Source organism: Thermobia domestica, chromosome 10 (assembly GCF_964235325.1).
Source record: "Thermobia domestica chromosome 10, izTheDome1.hap1.1, whole genome shotgun sequence".
NCBI classification, from domain to species: Eukaryota; Metazoa; Arthropoda; class Insecta; order Zygentoma; family Lepismatidae; genus Thermobia; species Thermobia domestica.
In genome coordinates, this window is record NC_137463.1 from 64,585,838 (window position 1) to 64,611,423 (window position 25,586).

At 32.1% G+C, this 25,586-nt stretch overlaps 1 protein-coding gene across 1 annotated transcript in view; it reads right to left on the bottom strand.

Annotated features, from left to right (window-relative positions):
* The window catches only part of LOC145662484 (uncharacterized), a 534,791-nt gene that overhangs the window by 285,975 nt on the left and 223,230 nt on the right, over nucleotides 1-25,586 (bottom strand). Inside the window, exons 28-31 of the mRNA XM_081728093.1 lie at nucleotides 22,288-22,335; nucleotides 17,357-17,428; nucleotides 8,748-8,774; nucleotides 2,267-2,314 (exon numbers count right to left, since the gene is read on the bottom strand). Coding sequence (XP_081584219.1) covers nucleotides 2,267-2,314; nucleotides 8,748-8,774; nucleotides 17,357-17,428; nucleotides 22,288-22,335 — 195 coding nt within the window. The remainder of the gene's footprint in view (nucleotides 1-2,266; nucleotides 2,315-8,747; nucleotides 8,775-17,356; nucleotides 17,429-22,287; nucleotides 22,336-25,586) is intronic.

A 25,586-nucleotide genomic window follows, 5' to 3' on the forward strand; every position in this document is an offset into this window, starting at 1 on the left:
TGGAACGTATTTAAGTACCCAATTTTCTTCAATTTTAATTCTTTTAATTGATGTATTTCCTTGCAGCAAGAAGGATGAAATGCTATAAACTGGTGAATGTGAGGGCGACGCAGCTGTTGTAACTGAGGTGTGTCTATTTCCGGCAGCAGTTTAGGACGTATTAGACCGAAGATTTATTGACAGAAGTGAAGAAGTTAATTGTCAACTAAAACATAATAGCTTTATTCTTTCAGCAACCACCAATTTACTTTCTACTTTCAGGAAAATTGCACACACCAAGAAGAAGAGAAGCAAATTGTCAAGTAAAAGATCCCACACTTGCAGTAAGGCACCAAGGAATTAGTTCAACTTTGAATTTCCCTAGGGCGAAATGATGCAGAACCAAAATTCAGATTCTGTACAGATTACAGAAAATCAGCAAACGACTGGTCCAACCTTGAATTTCCTGATGGCAAAATTGTTGAAAATCAAAGTGATTCTAAAGCAAAATCTACCGCCATTTCAGCCACATTTGTGTATTTCCTGGTAAGGTGGTTTCTAACAAGAAGAGTCGTACAAGAGCTGCCCGAAATGGGTCATCTACAGTTTCTTCTGATGAGATGCGAAAATACTACAATGATAAACAGAATGCTAAGAAGATGGAGGAAGAAAAAACCAAGAGAAAAGAAGAAAAAGAACAAAAGGCTCTCTTGAAATTAATAAAACCTAAAGACAACCGAAGAAGATATTGGCGACAAAGAATAAAACTTAAAAAGAACCAACGTACTGAACTTAATTTTCTATGTGAATTGGATGAAGAAATGTGGTTCATGAAGACAGGAATTCTCCAGGATATTCTTCATGTCAAGAAGAGAAAAACTGAGTGCAAGGAATTCAAACCTCAAGCGAACAGCGAGCTTGGAATGTGGGAACTTGCTTACTAATTCTAACTTTACTAATCTGAAATTAGTGCTTTGCAAGAAATGTAACGGAAAAGTACATTTAGTTTGTATCCCAAAAGTCCGTAAAGCATTTTTTCGTGATTTGAACATTCAAAATGCAAGTGAATATCAAGAATTTCAGTGCCAAATGTGCTTTTATGGTGACAGTGATAATAGTGATATGGTGACAGTGATATGGTCTAGGTTACCTGACAGAGGCTTTAAAGGGTTAATAAGAGTAAAAAACCTTGTTCTGCAATTTTCGTACTACTAGCAGCTCTTTTCACTTAAATATCATTAAAGAAGGAGTTTATTTTCAAAAGACAATGTTTTCACTTCGGAGTAATTTACATTGTTTGTGTATTGCGACAGCTTTCACAAAAGCTCCTAAATGAATCCATTGATTTTCTTGAAAAGTTGAAATATTCCTTCTGAGTACTAAGCTAATCGAGAATAATTGTACTCAGTAGCACACAAAACTTCGGTTTTCCGTATCGAGTAAAAATTTCCATGTGATTATGTCACATAATGCGTATATTTATTTTTGTACCTTGTAATTCCTAGCGGTCGACCTTACAGTAAATGTTCGGTCGACTACTGAATTTTACCGCTCGACTACTGTAGTTTTTGGTACTTTTCTGACTTTTTTTCATTTTTTTACAATACAAGTAAAATCAAAGTGAAAATAAACATTATTTCATGTTCCTTGAAGTTTAATTTTCATCTCCAGCATAAATTTGTTACTTTTAGATGAACAGAAAAGCGTACAGGAGTAAGATTTGACAGCAGTAAGCAAATTCGGTCGACTACTGGCACAATCACCCTACCTACATAGTAGTTATTTACTATTCAATATAAATGATTATTTCGAGAATATATATTAAACACAACGGTACCTTGTTGTGCAAATAACTTGCGAACGATTGATGCAGTAGAAGAGTAAACTGTAGGTTAACGAATAACATTTTTGTAATTAAGATTTGCCAGTAATAACAAAACATTCAATAACCATTTGCATATTTGAATTAATGAATTATCTTCCACTTATTTTGAAATTGAAAATATTTATAAGATAATTAAGCTGTATTTTTTAACGGTCGGGAAAGATCTATTCAATGACTTAACAGACGTATGATACTCATTAAGTTTTGAACATTTATCAACACATTTGTTAACTATCACTGAGAATTACATCACAATTCAATTTTTTAAACAAATTTGCATACTTTTTCATTTGGAACATTACATATAAAAACCTGGACTAAAAAAAACTGAATTAGTGAAGAAACTTAATACATCTTTGTTCTACACATTAAGTAAAGAAGCAAGTAATGTGTAGTACTTACCAGACCATTATCACCGTAGCACTTATCAAAAGTATTAGTTACTTTTTGCTGGAAGGAAACAAGGTACTTTTAAAGCATTTCGTAATTATCTTTGAAACATTTATAAAATTTGAACGTTAGTTCACTGTGCTTTAGAGCACAGTGCTATTTCCAGAATAAAAAACAGTAATACAAATATAAAAACTAAACATATTACTTCCAAATTTTTGGTTTGCAATACATTTTATTTTTGTTTGTTAATAAATTTGATCACCAAAGAAAATTATATCTTTCCAATTATTGCTCTAATAATATCACTTCCATAAAAGTTCACATATTATGAAGGTAAAATTAATCCTTATAAGGTGGTAAACCATATTGAAAGAATCTCCCTTTCTTGCAAGAAAAATGATTTTACAAAGGTTTTTTCAGAACTGTCCTATAATAAGTAGATCGGAACAACGCTAATTATTTTACAAAACATTTAGGAAAATAATAATAGAGAATTGGCATTTGCCTTTCACATTTTCTTTATGTATGTAAACATAAGAATAAGAGGCGAATTTAATATTTGATTTACGTTATAAAATTGTTTTACATATTAAATCACGAGTGGTTTCCATAAAATGCTATGAATGTTCAGAATTCTTTGATTTGTAAACTCGGAAATTACAATTATATGATGATGATGATGATGATTATTATTATTATTATTATTATTATTATTATTATTATTATTATTATTATTATTATTATTATTATTATTATTATTATTATTATTTGTTAGTGGGATGATTTTGAATTATTCCATTTATATATGCTCGTATTTTGTTTTCTCCTCAATGTAAGTATTGACTGATCAAATGCCTAGTGTAAAAATGTATACTTACAATAGAATATTACAAGAAGTAAATATTTCACTACCTTTAAATTTCTGACATCTAATTTTGTTTTTCAAAATATCTTTTTTAGACATTATGTCCAATATTCAATAATCTACTTCTCTGTAAATATCGAGAATATAATTGAACATCTTAGTAGGTTGTTTTGAAAACAGCACAAAAAAATCAAACCTAGGTACACGCTGCGAAAAAAATCGTACCTGAGCATTTATGTAGAAAGAATATTTTTTTATAGTTTTAAGATTCGAGGCTATTTCTCAATGTATCTATGTGATACAATGTTTTTTTTTATTTCCTATATAAATGTATAATTTGAAAACGGTTATTACTGATGTTCATAACTAAATTAGATTGACCTCCGACGTGTTAGTGTTCTAAGGATGATAGTAGACGAGTAATCACGTTAAATTATTGTTTGTGGTGTTCGTAAATTGAAAGCAGTCCTCAGAATAGCGATCATTAAGAAAATTATGTTTAAAAACAGACAATTCTCGCAGTTTACATCACAGCGAAAGATAAGAAAGGTGGCACATATTACAAAATATTAGTTCTGCTCTAATTCCGTGAGTTTATAAATTCCCAATAATCATGAGAGATACTCTGATGTGTATTCGGACACAATCGATAATTTGTATTATACTCAAATAATTAAAAGACTATATCCTCAATTTCTTGCGTGGTTGTAGAACTGAAACATTTTTAGGCAAACGGGAGATAAACTTTTTCCTAAGTAGATACTATTAGTGCCGATGAAACATTTCTAAAAGTTCGTGTTAGTCGTTCTGTTAGGAGAATTGAACATTAGTTTCATACAAAAATTCGTAACGGTAGTCTATCAAAAAACTTCATCGCAAGTGCATCAACAACTCTAGACTAAAGGATTGACTTGAAAGGGAAACCCTGTGCTTTTTTGCATGAAGCAAAGAGTTAGGAGAGTCCGAACTCTTGAAACAGTCCTTAATAATCCCCAACGAAAACTTTATATGCCTTAAACAACTGCGAGCTGCGTAGTCCGTAAGAAATGCAAATGTCTATCTATCGGCTCATTTGTAAACTTCAAATTTTTCCACAGACCTGAAATAATATTTTGAGTTACGTCAACAGTTGTGCCATTACGATTTTCAAACTGTGCTTTGCGTATAACGCTGTGCTCTATGTGACCGGAATAAGTAACAAACATTATTTTTTAAATGATAATCAGAAGTCTTATAAAATTAATTATTTAATTGTTGTAATTCTATGTGATAGGCAATATCAAATGTATTCCACCATTTCATATTCAAAGTTTGTTCCGTTGGTGTTCCTTGAAAAGTGTGTGAAAAAATATTCTAAATAAAGTCACCATATATGTCGCGTTAGAGCGTGAAAATAATAGTGCAAGATAGGAGTAGCTTCCAAATTTCATAAGAATTTTAGATGTTGCCTTTATGTGAAATTTTAACATAGCTTCATTGGGTAAGCTCCTCAGAAGCTGAATAATTTCAAAATTAGTAAAGAAGGGCATGAGATGATAAACATTGCAGCCTTTGTATTGCGAAATTTCAGAAAATTTTGTTCATACCATTTCTATGAGATCTCCATAAATTTCAAGAGCCTATTGTTGCTTGTTTAGTACAAACTGTTGGTAAAATCATAGGGATTGGGTTACTGAATTGATATATTTATTGTATTAATATTTCTCATTTTTGTCTTCTTTTCAGAGTTACTGGACTACTATATTTATCCGAAAGACGTGGATGGTTATAGGACTTCTTTTCTAAACGTTTTAGAAATGAGTTTAGAAAAGCATTAAAAGTTGAAAAGAATCAATTATTCTGTCAGCGAAAACAAATTTAGCGCCCCTGTATATATATATATATATATCGATATTTTGACCTTTCCCTAGAACAGTGACTAGGAGAACAATCTTCACACAAATTGAAATGATACTTTCTTTCTGATCACATGTTATAATTGAATGATGCAATCTTGCAGAAATAAAACATACAAATCACTCGGAAGAAAATATTTCCTAGTTACAAAAGTAAAGAAATATGACAATCGATAAGTTCCCTGCTACGTGAATGAAAGACTCATGTACCTCGGGCCAACTCTATGAGGCTATTTGAAACCATCAGAATATGAATTCATGTTGCAGTTTTCTGCCGTGAACAGCAATTAAATTTAATGGAATAATGAAAGAAAATCTACAAAAATACATTACTTCCTGTATATACCCAGTAATAATAGCGTATTAATAAGATATATTCCTCTAGTTTAAAATAAATTGAAAAGTCATATTTGAGGGTCTACCATTAAATATATTTCAGATAAGCATAAGCAATATGATATAATTGTATTTCAGTCCTATACCGGAAGCATGAGTATTATGAATTCTACAACAATTAAATTGAAAATAAGTCACGCGATGATTGAAAATATATCTGCCACGATAATATTGCTTCTCATATAACTTTTCTTTATTTTAGAAACTTCGATTCATGTTAAATTATTCTTTCTGTTGATCGTAAATTGACAGTACTCCTCAGAATAGGGATAATTAATGAAATAATGCTTTACACAGATTGCTCTAGCAGTGTATATGAGAATGTAAAAAATAAATAAATAAATAAATAAATAAATAAATAAATAAATAAGAAAATATGGTACATATTACAAAATATTACAAAATTACCCTACTCTATATAAGTGTGTTTATAAATGCTGAAAAATCATGAGACTTACTTTAATATGCATTCTATTAGAATTGATAATTTATATTGTACTCAAACACTTACCACGACATTCTCAATTTTTTGTGTGGTTCTAGGTGTTAAAATGTTTGAGGAAAATGGGAGAGATACATTTTTCTAAGTAGTTACTATTGGTGTTTGATTTCATTGTCAAGGTTGATCTCTATAACATTTTACCGTTCTGAACGGCAGGAATGAAAAATTTTTCTTTATACATATTATAAACGTTGTAAATCATAAATTTAATACTATAAAGCTACAAATAGAGGTTTTTGAAATAACAGAGCACTTAAGCATTTAAGAAATAATATTTCTGTGAATTATTTACATTTCCCCCCAATTACATTACAGTAAATACTAACAATTAATCATGAACAGCAAGAGTGCTTTAAAGATTTACCTTATAATTTGGGTGACAGTTCTCAAAATAAGTCATTATAATAGTACAAATGCGAGTTGATACATTGTCTTTCCTACTTTGACTTAAATTACATATTCGATAAATTTATATCTCCATGTTGTCATGGTTTCCTGGAGTCTAGGATTTTTGGAGATAGAGTAAGTTGAAAATTTGCATATATATTCTGTAAGTTACATCTGTTTCAAATACATGTATAAAGTACATGTAAAATTACTTTGAAATATCAACACTTTCTTTTGAGCAAACACATGAAATAGTGTTGTTAGTATATGGGCATACTTATAAAGTTATAGAACGATGCATACATTTGCGAATATGTCCCAGGCTATCCGCATTATTATAACATCTGATGCATTAAATGAAGATTTTCTTGAAGATAGAGGAATTTCAAAAAGGTTTTTCCTACATTCATTACCAATTTACATATTACAGTTAAGTGTTATTGCTTTTACCAAGCAAACATCCTTCCAAATATATAATTTCCCTTGCTCATAAAAGCTATAATATATAAAACGTGTTAATCTTATTTAGGAAGATTGATTGAAATAGCTTGTTCTTATTTTTAGATTTCTTCGCTTTTTCAGTATTACTTTTACGTTTGACGGAAAGACATTTATGCCTTATAAGGTAATATAAAACAATAAAACGTATTCTTCTAGAATTAACTGAGATATATGATGTTATCAGATTAACTCTTTGTATGTAAAAAAAATGAATTGTAGGAAACTTAAATAACTAGGTACATATTGTAGTTCTGTTTGAACCCTCACATTAGAACATTAACTTACAATAATAAGAGGGGCTTCTGATTATTTACCTTGAATTTGATAAATATTATATCATAGTATTTTCTGTTCTAAAGGAGATATTTACAATTAACATGCTAGGAACTATTTTGAGATAGTGATATCCATTAAAAGATTAGGGTTTATATTTCTTGTCTCATTATCCACTGATTCAGATAGATATGTTGTGCATGCGGCACTAATGCGAATGGGATTCTTTATATCCAGAGCTGTATTTTTAATTGTCCTCTTTTCAGCTTAGAGTGTGTGTAACGTATGGTGAATAGTGTTAGTATTCTAATTTATATGTTTTCTTTGTATCACAAGGGTACGTACATCATAAGATGAAAGCCGTTTTTAAGTTTTGAAGTGCAAGTCGGTTTCTTTTATCTTACTTCACTGACTGGAACACAATATGATTAATAACACTTGTCAATATGTGACAAACGTTTGTAATTAGGGGACATGCTAAGTCAGTTGCGAAGAAGCTACCTGTGTTCCAAGGGGTTCTTCGTTTGATTGCAAGCCATGTTGGTTTGAGATAGACATTATCTCTCTAGACTTCCATAGACTTCATCGCAATTTTTACATTTTCTTCTATATGACTATTACGACAATTCCTAAATTATTCTTAACTATCATCTGTTTTTCTTATCGTACAGAGTATGCACATAGGATGTAAAACAAGAAAACTGATTACATTCAGTAATGAGCTAATTGGAACATATTTGTTAAATTTTGTAATACGATTTCTTAATATGTACACAAATGTATATCATACTTGTGTATATATTAACTCCTGCGTTTAAAAGACTTAAGCCAATCTGTAAATATACTCATGAACTAAAATAAAGAAGTACAAGTGTGTGTCATTAGTCGCAGAAGACGACTGAACATGTAGGAATATTCTGCTGAATGTTATTTTGTGTATTAACTCAGCGTGCAAACAGTACCCACTTACGTAAATGTATTGAATACAATTACAATCATAACTAGGTTGCAGTGCTTATACTCGTAGCTTTGAGTTCTCATTTATGGAAATTCAAAATTTGATGAATGCCTATTTTCATAGAAATTTATTTTGTTTGCTGCTAAGAAAAATAATATTAGTTTTATTGTTATTAGTTTCAGTGCACTGTCTTTATTGGTGAGTAGTACTTCCGTAATATAAGTTATACGTTTTATTGTTTAATCTTGAAAATACGTACACATTAAGCTAGATTTTGGCATTAAATTATATTCAAATAATTGATTTTGTCTACTATAGTTGGAATTCATAAACGAATAGAAGCATAAATTATCCTTTAAGAAAACTCTACACTCAATTGCTTTTTTTTTTACATTCGCTTTATCACTAATGTCGTAGATACCTCAGGAAAATCCATCATCAGTATTTAATTCATTTATTTACTGAGCATCTCCGACAATTGTTCATAAACTGACAAATCGTACAAACACGTAGGTTTGTTTAAAGCCAGAATCCATACTGTTTTTTTTTTATTATGCAAAGCGAATATCTATATCGGGTTCAATTCTTTATATGATTTGCACTTGAACGTTAGTACCAGGTTAATGACATCGTTTCAAATAGAATTTGAATGGAGATAAGATGAAAAAATTCAGGAAACGTTAACACATTTTTAATATTAAAATAAAACTTACCTTAATATTTGAGACAACTTCAAGAACCTGGAAAACGTAATGCATATATATTTTTTTATACTGCGTGATGGTGACATGTAATGTTAATGCAAATATTCAATTACATGATCAACAGCTAGCGAATTATTTGCTGACTTATAAAAGGTATAAGCAATAGTAATCCCAAATGATGTTATTTCATTGGAAACTTTCTAAATTTAACTGAATGTGTTATTGTGAAATAATTTGAATATACGAAATTTAATTATGCGTATTATGTAATGAACAAAAGCGTTGTGTATTTTATAATATATTAATGTTAAAGTACCTTAGTCAGCTTGTTAGTAATAATACACAGTATGGATTCGGTAACCTAGAAAATTCTGTTGCTTTTTCACTCACTATCGTCAAACATCAACATGTGACGTAAGTCGTACGTGGAAGTTTAATAATCCTCATCAGCAGTGCTGGATCGCCCTATCAACATCGAAGGCTTTTTGCCAACGATCTGGAAGCACATGAATTGCATCGCGGTAGAACTGAGTAGACCGTGAAGCAAAGAAAGTAAAGTGCTTTTCGCACATCTGCTATGGATTTGAACTAAAGGGCGACTCTAAGATGATGGTACAAGGGTTGGACCAAATGATAAACGAACGTGCAATGTCCCAGGAGTATATCAGATGCAATAGCGGTTCCTATCCAAGGCGTAGAATAGTGTCCTGGGTCGCCTTAGCCACGGGGGCTTAGGGTTGTACTGTAATAGGAGGACCCTTGTGTGATTGAGAATTGTTGGATGTATAGTTTTGAGTTTTACTTGAACTGCATTTATGTTCTAATCAGCTGGCAGCAGTTCCCAATTCACTGTAACATGAGCAGTCAACCAAACACGCAGGAGGACCTTCTTTTAGTAAAGTGCTGGTTTCATCTTCATGGAGTGGTAGCTAATGATGATGGAGCCGTGGAGGTTCGTACAGAACCTTTTCTCATCACACGTAAGTACGGGCTTCTTCCTCAGACGATTCAGCAGAGAAACACAGGTGTCTGCTCGCGTTTTCTTCTGGCCCGTGGTCAAATCATGTGAGACCTATCAACGAAACTTCTGATGCTTTCCAAGTTGATGGTCGAATGGTTTCTCCACTCACACTGAATTATAGTCCTTGTTCCTCATATCTGGACACTCTTCGCCTCAATTGTTGCTTGAAGATCTTTTTGGACATGTGTTCGTCTTTTTACTCGTGGTGCCTATTTGAGCGTTTCGCCATCGTCTTTATACTTGTTAAGCCATCGCTGCCCTGTCCACGTAATCAGGGCATCCTCAAAAGAGGTCTAACATATTTTCCGTCCTTCTGTAGCGGCTTTTTACTTCAGCATGCACGCTCTTATGACGCTCTGCGAAGGTCCGATATTTACTATGTCCTTACGCAGTTCTGGGTGTAACTGAACTGCCACAAGGTAGTATGCTGGATATACCCACACATACAACTGCTGACCTTAGCCTTATCTCCATTTTGCATTCAAATCAAGGTGTGAGGGCCAATTGAACAACGACAAAAATTTCTTTGTTACCTTCATGGGTGCTAAAAAATATGAAATTATCTAATTTTTCTAAACTCGCATAGTGACATAATCAATATAAACTACTTTAAAGATACGTTGCATATAATGGATACCATAACATTTCCCATCCCTACCCCTAGAAGGTCCGTGCTCGTATCTGGTACGTGGATGATCATGGGGAGTTCTGGTAAATTTATTTAATTTAAGTCAACGTGTTGAACTAAATTTAATATATATTCCTTATGTATTATATTATGTTCCTTATAACAATAATATCTTAAACTCAGATTATAGTAGTTTATGGTAGAATTGAAACCTATTCCTGTGTAACTCCCCTTTCCAGCCTTTCGTTTTACACTCAGAATTGCACTTCGGAAGATATTTACTCATACTAACTCTGTAACATGTCAAGTTAGGTTTGTGTACGTTTTATATTCCTAATGAATTAGACTGAATACTACTTATTTCTATTGCGTATTCTAAACGTAAATAACGTAGTGTTTTCCACTCTTTTTATCTGACATCAGACATTTATCATTTGCTGTGTTTACTATATAGATACTTTTATAATATAGGTTTAGACCTTTCGATCTGATATATATCAGAGCAAAATGCCTAAAAGTAAAATTTCGAAATATTACTCTATATTTAGAAATGTGTAATATAATTCACATAAATTCAGTGTTCTAATACAAATTGAGAAAATTCATTTATCACTACAATGTAAGAACAGGCGTTTTATAACATGACATTTCAAACACGATATTTTTAGAGTGAAAAGGTATTTCCAAACAAATTGTTCGCACTGTACATATCTCATTTCGATTTTCTTTAGATTATCCTTCAGATTCTCTGATTGTGCTTCTCGATAAGCGAGGTCGTGAACATATACGTACTAAAATTTTTCTGCAAATAAATTCACTTGAGTAAGCAGAAAACACTCGTTAAGGTGTATGAAAGCTTAAGTGTTCATATCAATGAGGAAAAGTACTTTAAAAAAAATACAAGCTTTAGATATAAAAACCAGTGAAAGGAATTTAGAAGAAATGAAAGATGACCAAGAGTGGGGGTCAAATCAGTATATAAAACACGACTTATTTTTTAAAAAAATAAAAACCACACGCTATATTTCAGAAGACAAAAAACTAAAATGAAAACTTCATCAAAAGGAACGACAGTAAAGCAAGAAGTCCTGAATACATATTAATTCATATAATCTAAGTCAAAAAAGAAGATGCAACCAAAATTGACTCCCCTAGTCGCTCTAGGGTTAAAGAAAATAACAGTATAGCATTTTATTTTACTGAGTGTAAGTTTTGCAACAAATGCACCTTTTTGATCGTCTACTTCAGAGAATTAGATAGAGTAAGGTAAAATAACTGATGCATTACATATTGTGATGAATAACATCACCGCTATGAAAAGTAAGATTTGTTTTGCTGTACAAGTTCGACTCCTTATAATTGTTAAAATGTAAAATTCTATTTGTTGGAGGAGCGTATAATATTTAACACATTTTATTCCATTTTGATTAATTCAATTTAATATTTAACACTGTGTTTAGTAAAATTAATTAATGCATATTGGTTTTGGGCCTATTGTTTGTAGTTTAGTATTATGTTTGGCATTCGAGGCTCAGTGAATTGCACTTAACTTAGAGAAAATCCTGAATAAGATCCAATTCTTTGCTTAACTTTTGGTGTCCTCAAACTAAGGACGTGCTCTTAATTCGATCGGTGAGAAGTGAAAATCTAGTTTGTCGCATCTATCTCGAAATCTATATTGTTTTAAGGAACATAAGTGTAGGAAGAATATAGTTCTTAAATTTGCAAAAAAATGTGTTCTTATATTTTGTTTGTAGAACTCATAGTTTCAAAATATGTTCAGAAGTAACGCAGACTACTATAATATCACTCATGGAATTGGATAGCTGTTACCTCGTTTTACAAGTATTTAAATTCATTTCGCTTTCTTAACAAACGAAGGGTCATGATTATAACACACAGATTTATGAACTACACTCCATTCAGAAAATATACAAACACACTCCTCGACCTGGAAACTAAATCTTGGGATTTAAGGGGTCCAGTCTATATGACTGTGACTATGATTCGAAAACAATGCATCTAAACAATTCAAAACACTGTAGGTAATAAATGTAGAAAGTTGAAAATTTAAGTTTGAAGAAATACTATGAGAAATGAAGAAATATTAATATTCCCTAGGATCATGGTTAGTCCATCATTCCCTATAAAATACAACAGCCTTCCAAAACGATAAAATGAATATGTCTCCATCATCTACCTGATGCGGAAAAAGAGCAAAGAAATGATTTTTTGTTAAAATATAACCTTTCGTAAAGAATTTTGCCCCTCCAGAGCCCCTTGTGATAACATAGAGATCTGACAAAAATCTGATAAACACTACTCAGTGGACTGAATAACTGTACAAAATTCCAGTATTCTAGGAGGAAGCTAAGTTCGCCAAATATATACACCCCAGAATACTCAGATTCCGGTTTAAGACATGATCTCAGGTAATAAATAATATTTACTTATTTAATTTTAAAGAAATTCAATAGCATGAAAGAAGAATTGCATGTTTATTTTCTTTTTTCTTTTTGTTGTGTGTCTCAATATTTATAAAGCTTGTAATTATGTAAGCCTATTGTAAATGGGAATATTCTTTTCCTGTAATAGGTGTCCAATAAATAAATAAATAAAAAATAAATAAGTAAGGTTCTTCTTTTAATCTTACGAAGTTCCATTCCCTTCTCACATCCCTCTACCTGAAGGGTGAGAGCGATGTAATTCTATAATGTACGAAGGTCTCGCTAAAAAATTTTAACTTTAATATTTAGAACACATTTCTCATTGCGACAGTTATTTTTGCCGATATTTTGTACACACTTGTCAAAATACTTTGAGTTCTGTAGTGCCAATATTTTAAGCAGTTAGCGTAAGTGTCTTTCGTGTTAAACGCATGTGTTTTATTCTTGGCGGGAGATAATGGGGATGAGTTACCACGTGTCATATATCCTCGCAGCTGAAAATGTTTCTAAACTGAAAAAGTCCATCTTTTCTTTTTTTAAAATAGAGTCATATTAAATGTCCCACCTCTTTCTATTCAAACAAGTCATATTTCTGAAATACTAGATTGACTCAACGAAAAGATATGTAATTATTATTTTGTGCTGACCTTATAAACGACATTTTTCTCATAACTGTTTTATTTTTAAAAATGTTAATTTCTGAAATAATTAGAAAAATATATTAATTTATCATATTTATATATGCGTTATAAAAAGATTCATATCACATTGCTTTCGAGAAAAAATAACAATTATGGATGATCTCAATATTGTTTTTGGTATAGCAGCAATAGCATGCTGAACATTAAGTGCGGCCTTTTGCCCCGCTTTACTCTACTAGAGAAGAAATATCACCTCCAGTTCCCTTCCAGGCGGCAACGTACCAAGAATTGACGAAACGTTGCCACGTTGGACCGCAATGGATATACGTTGTAGTAAGAAGGACGCTGAACGAACATCTCCAGAAACGATAGATAAGCGTCTGCCTACCTCTTTGATAAAATCAAGGCTTCTAGAACCCCATGCCCCACTGGTCTCGATGGCTATTGGAACAAAAATAAATTTGTCGAGGAGATTGTTGTATTTCCTTTCCTTTTCTGCCTCTCTACGTCTAGCAACTCCTCAATGGGAGGCTTGAATGGGCAAATGTGTCCGCACATGTAAAATCCCAAACTAGTGATTTGCCTCTCATCCAAGGTATTAATGTCATGCCGTCATGCCGTTTACCATCAAAACAACAACAGCCTGACGGTTCACGAATGGAAGGAATTCCTGCCGTTGTGAGGGCTAGCAAAATGATGTCATTAACAGATGAATGTCTGGTGTTCCTGCCAATGCTCTTCATGCATGATAGACCATGCAGGCCGCGTTGTGTAACTTGATCCCCGCAAGCTGGACAGCGATGTGGCTCACAAACATCTGAACCTAGTCTTAAGGCTACTGCGATTCGAAAGGTTTCATTAGACATATGAAGACTTAATTGGGGGAAGGTAACGCATTTAACCATGCCCCAGCATGGGGGGATGACGCAGCAAGAAGCCTAGCTTTATCCTCAGGAACAGTAACGGATTGTAAACGAAGTTCATGAAAATGTGCTGCTATTGGTGTGAACCAATATGCCTGAAAACCTCTTTTGCTGATCTCTGGAAGGTCCGTATCTGATATATTTATCCATTTACTTGAGCCTTTTTGAACTATTTCCTCTCGGTCCAGGTGGTAACCTTGTGGAAGGAGAGCCTCAATTAAACGAAGAGATCAGTGGTAGGACGCTAAGAAGGTAGGAATTGCCATATCAACGGTTCGTCAAATACCAAGATCTCCTAATCCAACAGGTAAGGATCCTTGCATCCAAGAGTCGTCACTCAAGGAGCAGTTCAAAATTGACTCCAGACCCATTTTAAGGATAAGATCATTTTTTTCCAGTAGTGGAGTCTCATTCCAAGATGGAAAGCATCTTAACAAGTAGTTTAAACGAGGGATCGATAAAGAGGCACGTAGAAGAAAGAAAGCTGCATGGACAGAAATCGAGGCGAGACGAGACAAAAAATATTCTAACTTCGATATTTTGCTTAACAGGACATTGGTAAATGCTTCCTTTGTGAGAGCGGCGCGTAGAAGACAAGCATTATGGTTAGTTAGAACATGTTTTCCTGGGGCAGCTTTGTCATTTTTTTAAATAATAGGTCGAGCTTGGCTGCATCTGACCCAAGAAATCCAACTTTACACTTTGAAAAATTCAAATGTAGACCAAGTGCAGATGCCTTCTCATTTATTTGTGCTAGAGTTGAAAGAACTACATCAGGTTCATCAGCGATAGTCCCATCATCCAAGTACTAAATGTTTAATTCAGTGTTGACTGATTTAACTAAGGAATGAATGGTTATAGCAAAGAGTGCTGAGCCCAGGGGATCGAATTGCTGTACTCCTCTCTGGGATGAAATAGTGTCTTCACCTAAAAATAGATCAATGAGTTGAGCGTAACATTGATAAACATATGGATATATTGAAGGAAATTCATTCAAGACTGTAGTGAGCATGGAGACCCGGCGAAGCTCGTTAAATGCGTTGCAAAAATCCAGCTTTAAAATAGCTTTAGTAGCATTGTGAATGGAGGAAAAATAAACTCGGGTTGCATGTACAGCTGCTTCGACTCCGTTGGGAATACAAACACCAAGTTGGTTGGGAGACAAAAAGTTCTTAAAATGCTCTAGTGTTCTGAAGCATATAATTTTGGATGATGTTCTGCGCCAGACATTAACGACTGCGAAAGGTCTAATTCCACCACATGTCTTTATAAGAGCAGTAAGTTTGTCTCCGAAAAACAATGGCCGAACTTCCAAAGGGACTTTTCCTGAAGTAATTAAATTGAACAGATCGCATAATGATTTTAAGAGCTTTTCCTTCGATTCAAGTACTTGACAGGATAGGAGATCTTTGAGAATCGAAGGGCGAAGATCATCGAGACCTCCCGCGCTACCAGATGGAAAAGAATTAACAGCTACCTTAACTTCATTAATCGAAACTCCTTGAGAGCTCTTTGGGTCTTCAGAAAGATTCGGTAAAATAAATTCACCAGGGTGGGCTGGATGCTTCTCCAATAGCGTCTGAAACACAGAAATTTAGGCGGTTGCAACAGTATCATCTGACATTAGTAGACGGACTGCTCCACGGAAGTCACCATCTGCAAGTTTGTTTTCTATAATCTTAAGATTGGAAACATTCTGTTTTGGAAGAGATTTCTTGATCTTTGTTGGATGCCAGGTTAAGGCGTCAATACCTACATCACACCAGAGACGAACTCTTTGTTTTACCCAGAAGGTAAGGTTTTTTACGTTTTCTGATTTTTTGGGAGCGGTTAGTGCAACTAATGGAAATAGAAACAAGTTGATCCAATCTTTTTCGTCGTTTGAAATAGTTACTTGAAGTAACACATCGGCAAGTGCATCAGCAACTGCAGCTCGAGCACCCCGAGAGACACGCCTTAAAATATGCGTTGAGGACCTTAAGGATATTAACATTTTGCGCAGGTTAGACAACGATAATTTCTGTGTGCCTTTATTGCGGTTAGGGATGTTAGTACAAGTAGTTTATGATCAGGATAGCTATTATTATCGACATGACAACAGTCTTCGTCCCCATTTATAACCTGATGCTTTTTACCTATGTGTATAGCTAATCCTCTTGAATTCGCATAATGTTTTTGACAGTAAGGACATGGTAACACGTTCGTAGATTTAGTAGTAGTAGATAAATGGCCATTACTAGGCCTGCTAATGTTGGCAACTGAATCATTCCTAGTGGTATTTGATTTATCTTATTCGGTTGATTCAAACGATTGAACACTTGAAACGTCACTTGATGATTCTATTAAATCGTAATGAATTTTTATATTCAATTAAGAAAATAAAATCACAGTATTATTTTCCATACGAAACAATAAATATGAAAGTAATTCATATTTATTCATTATGACCAAACATGGCTTAAATCGAGGACATTTTATAGCATATCTTAACGATGGATTTCCCAAAAGTCCGGCTTTTTGTTATTCTTCCAGGTCTTGCAGTTTTTGTCTAATTTTCCCCTATTATTATTGCTTGGTTTATTCTCAGATACGCTACATCACATTATATGTGAAACCAAGTAATAAATATGATTTGGTTAGATACTAATCCACCCTACTTATTGAAAAATAAATTGAGTGTACCAGAAAGAAAATAGTGATGCATTGTTTGAGTTTCCTTTGACATTTTTCGAGCTTGCGGGAGCTTATCTAAATGAATTTGCCAAATGGGAAGTTTTGTACGAAAGGCTAGGTTTTCAAACATAGAAGCTACAATTGCCATTCATGTTTTGGGTAAAAAAACTCTTATAATAAAAATATCCTATCTTAGGCTTTACAATTGTGAACTGGTCCTCTTTGAAGTTATTTGACCTTACTCTAAAATATGCATTATTAGTTGCAAACAGTTAATGCTCTTACCTTTGGAGGAATTAGCCTTTCGACAAGAGATTTAACGTTAGGCAGCAAGTAAGGTAGAATGTCTTTCAATGACTGAAATTAAATAAATAAAACATTAGTTACATGTGGGTCAATCACAAAAGTGAATACTAAGTGCATTATACTAATAATATAACATTAGGTTTTCCTTAGATTCAAAAAATAAATCTAAGTTTATATTTATGATTTATTCGGAATCTGATTCGTTCAATAATGAATAAATCAATTTCCGATCATGTTTTCCACAATCGGTTTCGCCGAACGTTTTACGCAGCAAAATTATCTCATACCTACGCAGTCGATCATTTTCAGCAGAAAGGAATTAATGCTTTACCCAACCATGCTTCGCCAAATCTAGTTAAATGTAAACTGACATTCAGACAGTGATTTTTCCCATGTCTGTCACCATTGTCGATGTGGCCAGTTGATTATATGTTCGAATTAGGCGTTAGTATCTTCTTAACTTCTTACTTTCCATAGAATTACAAAATTAAGTGCGCAATGTGTCTGGCTGTTATCTCTTGTTAACTCTTTAACCTTTTAATTTTCTTTTTAGTTTTGCATAATATCCATCTTTAAGACATATTTCTAATAAAAATAAAAATGATGAGATTCAAAACTATCAAGTAGAGATATTAATTGACGAAAAATATTTACGAGAATGAATTTCATTATAAGATTTGTCAATAAATCCAGGAAACAAGATTTAATTCTTGTCTGTATTATATGCCCAATTTTTGAAACTTTCGACTGTACCACTAGCTTAAACAAACACTTTTGATCTATTACTGATATTTTCTTTAGATTTTATTCAACCTCGCGAGATTTAGTATGCTATATGAATATGTTTATGACCATTTCATATTTTCTTGAAAATTTCGTAACTATTCAATAATTGTCAATATTCAATATTCAATTCGTTTTTTATTTCAATAAATCTATACATCTCTGAAGGATATGATATGAAGGTATTACATTCATTTTATTTCTTGTTCAAAATTCCTATAACCAAGAGTTCAGATAGGTCATGAAAACAATATTTAAAAGTATTTGATAGTTAGTATTTGATAGTTGAGAAAGTATTTGAGTCACCACGGTGAAGTAATTACTAATTTAACTTTCTCAATTAATCACTATTGATCTGGGAGAAAATCTGCATTTAGACATCATTACCACATGGATTTCTCTCCTCTAGATAGATATCAGACTTTTACTTAGCTGCATATGTATGAATCCCGATTGAATTAACAATTCTAGTAAACATAATTTCAAGAGTAATTAAGCGTTTCTCTCAGTAGAAATTAACTTTCAACACTTAAAGGGAAAGAAGTAACAATGTGAAAATGAAAAATTTCTCAACAATAATATTCTTTTCCATCTTTACTTGACTTATAAACTGTTAGCAATGCATCAGGACTAACTAAATACAAGACTTGTAATTGAGACAAAGGTCGTTTTAATTTAAACACAATATCTGCATATTATTTATATGGATATACTGGTACGGAAAATTATTCACGAAGTTCTCACTTACCATAAGATGGTTGAAAACGCAATTTAGCAATGTGAAAAAAAAATGTTCAATAATATATATTCTAGTTAGAATATAAGTTAAATCTACAACTCCTTTGAATTACAGTAAAGAGATTCCCTTTTTTATAAATTATGCTTGATCACAACAGAGGAGAAAAAAGTAACTGGTATATAGTGTTTTAAAGAAATCCTTTGGAAGATCACAATCGTCCTCAATTACACACTTATTACTTGATATATATGACTCCGTGAACAGAAAATATTTGAAACATATAATTTCTTTCGGAAGAAAATAATACAATTTCGAATTGTTACATATGTTCATGCAAAGTGTGAGTGTACCTTAGAGTTTGGGTTTGAAGAGAGAGTTGTAGCATCAGGAGTACAAAATAAAACATTTGCATATTTATCGAAATACTGTAGTTAGTACTCATCTAATACATGTATTTAAAGAACTGAACTTACAACCGAGTGAAACAATAAATGAACATTACCACGGAAAAGCTTTTGAATTTGACTATTTTCATTTCCTTATTTTTAAAGGATTCAAACTGGATTTCTAACAAGAAAACGGCACATAATTGCAATTAAAAAGAGGTATAGATCGTGGCAACAATATTATTAGATAATGTATAAATGTATATTATCAAATACTTAGATTGTCCAAAATATTAATCAAGACTTACAACATTAAGACATCATTTTTACAATATAACTGGAATTATTTCTGAGTCAGTTTTTGAAAAACAGACAAATAAAATTAATTTTCGAAAATTCCAGCAATTTTGTTTTATATATTTGTTCTTATATGTTTGTTTGTTTAGAACAACTTATTGTGGAGTCAAGACAAGTATAACTTATGTTTCTATTTTAATTACATACTGAGTTGTGTATGCCAAAGTAAAGGTATACAATTGTTCAGAAAAAATACCTTTTACTACGATCGTTTCTCATAAAATTAAATTGCTTTTCATCCCATTTATGAGCAATAGGCTTGAGTGCTTATTTTATCAACCTGAGCACTTTTCCGGAAGAAAATAATAAGTTCCTTTCTAATAATTTAAAACGTTGGTTTCCCAGCACATTTCCCAATCTTTCTGATAGCCTCAATGATCACGTGTATTCTGTCTTTTGTATTCATGCACGAAATTTCTCTTTTTAATAACATGCATCAAATGTAGCTTTATTTGCTCAAATATTACATTTCCTGCCACTATTTAATTTGGAACGTTGCTCATCATACAGTTTCTTCTACATAATATTCCATCCATTCTCACTCCTTATTTTCAATTATAACTGAATCTGTCCTTCTCTTCTTACTATTTTAACAAAATATCTTTCTTATTTGCTTCTATTCCTTCTACAGCAGCATTTTAAAATATATTATATTTAATTAGTTCGATGTAATGATCTTGTTTCTCCCTCTTATATTTCAATAGTCCAAATTAAATATTTAACCTGAATTATGTACTTTAAAATGTTCCTCATTTCTTATTTCAAAATTCTTATTGTTGCACTTACGAGTGTCCGCAGTTCATTGCATTACCATTAATAGTACTATGGTATTAAAAATTATTCACCTGTTAAATTTTCTCTCTCCTACCTACAACACATACACTAACCACTTTGTTCCAATCCCCGATACAATTGTCTTTCTAACATTTATTTTCATACCATATTCCCTTTGATCTTTTCAGGTATTTTAACATCTCATTGACTTTATGTCTGGATACACTAATCAAACAGACATACCGTTTACGAAAAGTGGAGGTCTAATAGTACTTTTCTTAAAAATCGAAGGCTCCAATGTGTAGATATATTTTCATTATTCCCTCGATATGGATATTAAATACGTCTGTTAGAGACAACTTCTCTGTCAAACTTACCTTGCACTTCAATCTATAATGTCACTTCTTCCTTGATCTAACACTTACTTGTTTTCTCATATATGCTTCTTTTGAATGTTCCATAGCAGTCCAACATTCTTAAGAATTCGTCAAAAAAAATCCCAATTAACCCGATCAAAAGTTTTCTTCTACTACAATAAATACAACATATAATTTAGTTCTTTTCTGTACACTTCCCACCAATTAACTTAATAATCTAGTTCGAGCTCTTGTGACTTCACCTTTTCTACACCCCAACCTATCTTCTTCAATTACATTTTTTATCCCATCTTAACCTACCTTCCCATTCCTGTTATTTGGTTCAGTTATTCCTACTTGCGACATTGAACTAAGAGTTTGTTTTGCCATTTCTCTTGGGCCCGTTTCTTATATAAGATTATGATGATCGTTCCAGAATAAATTTCCGTCACTTTTCTATATCGTGTATTTTTGTAGAGTCACAACAAGATTTTCTAGCCTTTGTTCCCCATATTCTTAATATATTCGATCGGTATATTGTATAAGACGTCTGCTTTTGCACTAATAATCTCATATATTGCTTTCTCAAAGAACAATATTTTAACTTTTCTCTCCCTCTATTGTCCAACTCTTTCTAATTTTTATACTTACTAATATATATTTTAATATTACTCCTTTGCTCTACATGTTTCTCTGAATGCGACCTGTTCTGTGCAAACATATTTTGACATTCTTTTTTCTCTTATTTTTTGCAACAATACTAGCCATTTTGTGTTCGCCGTAACCAATAACTGTCCGAAGGAAGGATTCTCCAAGTTATTTCGAAACCTGTCCGGAATCAATCTATGTTTCATATGTTCGGCCGTCTACAGATTATTTTTATTTATACTTTACATTTTGGGCTGGTTCAGTTTTATACAAAATGTTAAACGTATGTATGCATTACTAATAGGTCGGTTCTCTTTCCTTTAAGTCTTAACATCATAGCCATATAATCGTTTCACTGTCTTCCTCTCTAAACACTTACCCATATTTTTTCCCATACAATTATGACCAACTTCTATATATCTGTGAATAAACTATAGGGTTTCATAACCTTTAATTTGAAATTACCTTTCAATATAATTTTACGATTGCCTGCAAAGTCTGAGATCTTCTATTTAATATCTTGTTTAAGATTTATGATCTTTGGTGTAACATAATACATTTATTCGACGTCTGTATCCTAAAACTGTTGTCCTTCTTTGCATTTGTCATTCCTGGAACCTCCAACTTATTCAAGAGCTTTCAACGAACCGTTATTTTCATAACACTTCTATCTGTAGATAATTATGGGAGATTTCTTATCTTCGCAACTAATTTTCGACCAGCGGATGCCATTGGACATAAGTTTCTTTCACACAGAAAAAGGGTTTGTACCAATATATATATATATATATATATATATATATATATATATATATATATATATATATGTTATATTACGTATTAGCAATGAATTTATTCCATACTTACAGGTGGCTGTAGTATGTTCAATCGGGCTCCTGTCGGAAGGTCAGGAAACTAGTAAATGATAAATAGTAATTTAGGTCATTTAGTGTACATGAAAATTCTATAATTATTATCTAGAGCATTTAATTTATATTTTTACCTGTGTTGAAAAGGTTTTTATTTCAAACCATTCAGGATTTACAAGTGTTACATAGTATTCAATTGCGTTTTGCGTTTTATATTCAATTGCAGTTGAGTATAATATTTCGTTCAATTAATTCTCAAAAGATCTTAATAAGTCAAAATCAGTATTGGAACACACACTTTAATCGGAAACACTCTTTCTTTTCAAGTAAATAAATACTATTGGAAATAATATTTGCAATAGTGGATTAAGTTATACCTAGCGTAGGTAACATTAGAATGTAATTTGTTAAACATTAGTTCACATTTAACACCAGAAAAATGAATATATATTATTATAGAAATGTATTTTGGCCAAGTCACTACGAAATAAAATCTGAATTGTTATATAGTTATGCATATAGGACCACCTCTGATATACATAGTTTCAGATTCAGACAATATTCGTATGGTAATCTTCTGAATTTCTTTAGTGCAATTATTAATTGAGTTGCCAAAATATTATTCACTAAAATATAGACTTATACTGAAATTGAACATTATACAAGTATATGGTAAATATTTCGAAAATAAATAAACAAGATTTATGATATGAACGCGCTGTTATCTATAATATGCTAGATAGTGGTTCCTATAGGAATGAAATTTATATACGTGAATCGATTTTGTATATCAAAACTTAATGTTATGTTTACAATTTTTATATCAGGCTTTGAGGTTGGAGGAATAAAAAATATTCAAATTTATTTGGAAATAATGTCTAAAATGTAAATAAATTAAGACAGAATGTGCAACATAGTCAAATTTCATATGGTATTACTATACCTAGTATTTAATTACTCAAACATTTTAGCTATTATTACTTTTCCATATTAGACACTATATCACGTTGTTTCCTACATTTATTGATCCGAAATTATTTTATATATTTTGCTATTTTCCTTTCGTTAGAATCGTAACCATAGTAATTTAAGTATAATCAAATCTTTTCTCTCCTCTATTTTTATGCGTAACTTTTGTAATTTTATACATACTCTTTTTACTTATTCCCGCATACAGGATTTTAATTGTTGATCTCTATCATTAGAATATTGTAGTAAGTAGACATTTTCGTTTCACTTTTGAGTAAAAATACAAGAACTACTGTTTTATTAGTAGTAATAAAAATAATGAACAATAAAAAGAGTAATTAGCACATTAGGTGGTACTGAGAAACAAAATATGTTAAAAGGAAGGATTGCAGTTGAGTATAATAGTTGCATGCAATATTTTTTTTCCGAACTTATGCGGGCGTATTACTTCTGACGTAAACAAAACAATTAATGTTAAAATATACGTGTCTCATGGCACTCTCGGATCGTTGCATCTATGTTTTAACTGCGTAATTTGATTTTTTATATAGAGTAGACATGTTCAGTATCAAGCCACAAGAAAGTTACTGGATGAATGTAATATATAAATTATCTTCAGCTGAAACGGATTAACATATCCAGCACTTAGATATTTGGCAAATTTGTTGTCTGTACTAGACAATCATATAGTGCAATGTATGGGCAATAGAGATAGTGCATTTGGATGGGGATTCCTTCACAATTTCCAAAAAAGTCTCATAAAATTGTGCTAATGGGCGATTCACTGGAGCGCCATATCAATTAGTGATGATTAGCAAGGTACTGCTTTTCCGTATATTCACTTTCATTCTGAAAATGTATGACGTGCGCTGCCTGGTGATATAGGGAAAGCGTTTCGCAAGCAAGCGATTTGCGACTCGCCTACATTAACGACACTCGTTGGATAACAAGAAGTATCAATGCTGTCACTAAACGTCGGCCGCGTTGGCTCAGTTATAGAACGTTCATCTCTGGTGTATGAGGTCCCTAGTTTGACTCAGTTCGCGTAAAGTTAACTTTTGGTGGACGAACATCGTGTGCGTAGGTTTTCTCGGAGATATCCTCCCACTTTATTGATGTCACAATTCCATTCATGTTTCATCATCACCGTCACCTTTAGCCTACCCGGCATAACTATGGGAACTAAAACTGAAAGATTGCATTTAATTTCATTTTAAAAAATTCATATATCACGAGTTACTATAAATTAAATGTAATTGGCAAACTTATGTTTCTCAAGTTATGACTCACTAGATAGTGAGATTTAATTAAACTGATTTCTACTATAATACTACTTCCATCACTGTAATACTGAAATACAACTATGACACGTTTCTTCACAATATAATAAAAAAGTAGAAAAATATATATAGGTGACAACCGTGAGTAACTTTTAGTTAGGATACTTCATGTATGGTAGACTGTGGTTACAAAAGTAATTTTATGGACTTTGGTGAATGTAATGTCGAAAACAGATGAAAACAAACACTTGAGAATGTACCCTGTTTACTCTGTCCTTACGCACGCTCACAGTGTAACTGAATTAGATAGTATGTTGAATATACACAAGAGTAACTGATATTCGCCTTATCTCTATTCGCATTCAACTCGCGATGCGAGAGCAATTGAAAAAAGCCACAAAGGAAAACTACATAACTTTCTTGGTTACAATTATAGAAACAACTATTATAAATATTTCCATTCTTGCAGGGTTTTACCTATTAGGGAACCTTTCGCATAAAACGAAATGTGGTTAGTTTTTAATGTTTCATACTACTAAATACTAATTAATGCGTGTTTTCGCCTTTTGAACGTGATGTGTCCAAACATGTTTAATTAATGTTTCTAAAGCAATGTGCGTAAATTATTTTCATGTTATTTGAATAAATAATCTCATGCGTAAGTTATTATTTACAGTTATCTTCTTTTTCGTAATGTGTTTAAACGTTTATTATTTTCCTTATCGGAAATAAGTCTTACATCATGAAATGGAAATATTTGTTGAACTTTTCAGAAATGTCTGTAAAATGTTCCTGAAAATGTACTCTACTGTTCAAGATTAAAACAATCTTTTTTGAATTTTAATGATTTTTCAAATGTAAGTACCTCTTTCAACAATTTATAGATTTACCTATTTTCTTCGGAAACCCAAAACAATATAATAGTTTTACTAAACGGACTGAGGAGTAGGGTTGTGTTCTAACAATAAACTAATTACTGCAATAATAAGGATGCTAAAGGAATATTACTTTATATATAGTATATGATCGTTTGTGCTCCTGTTTGAAC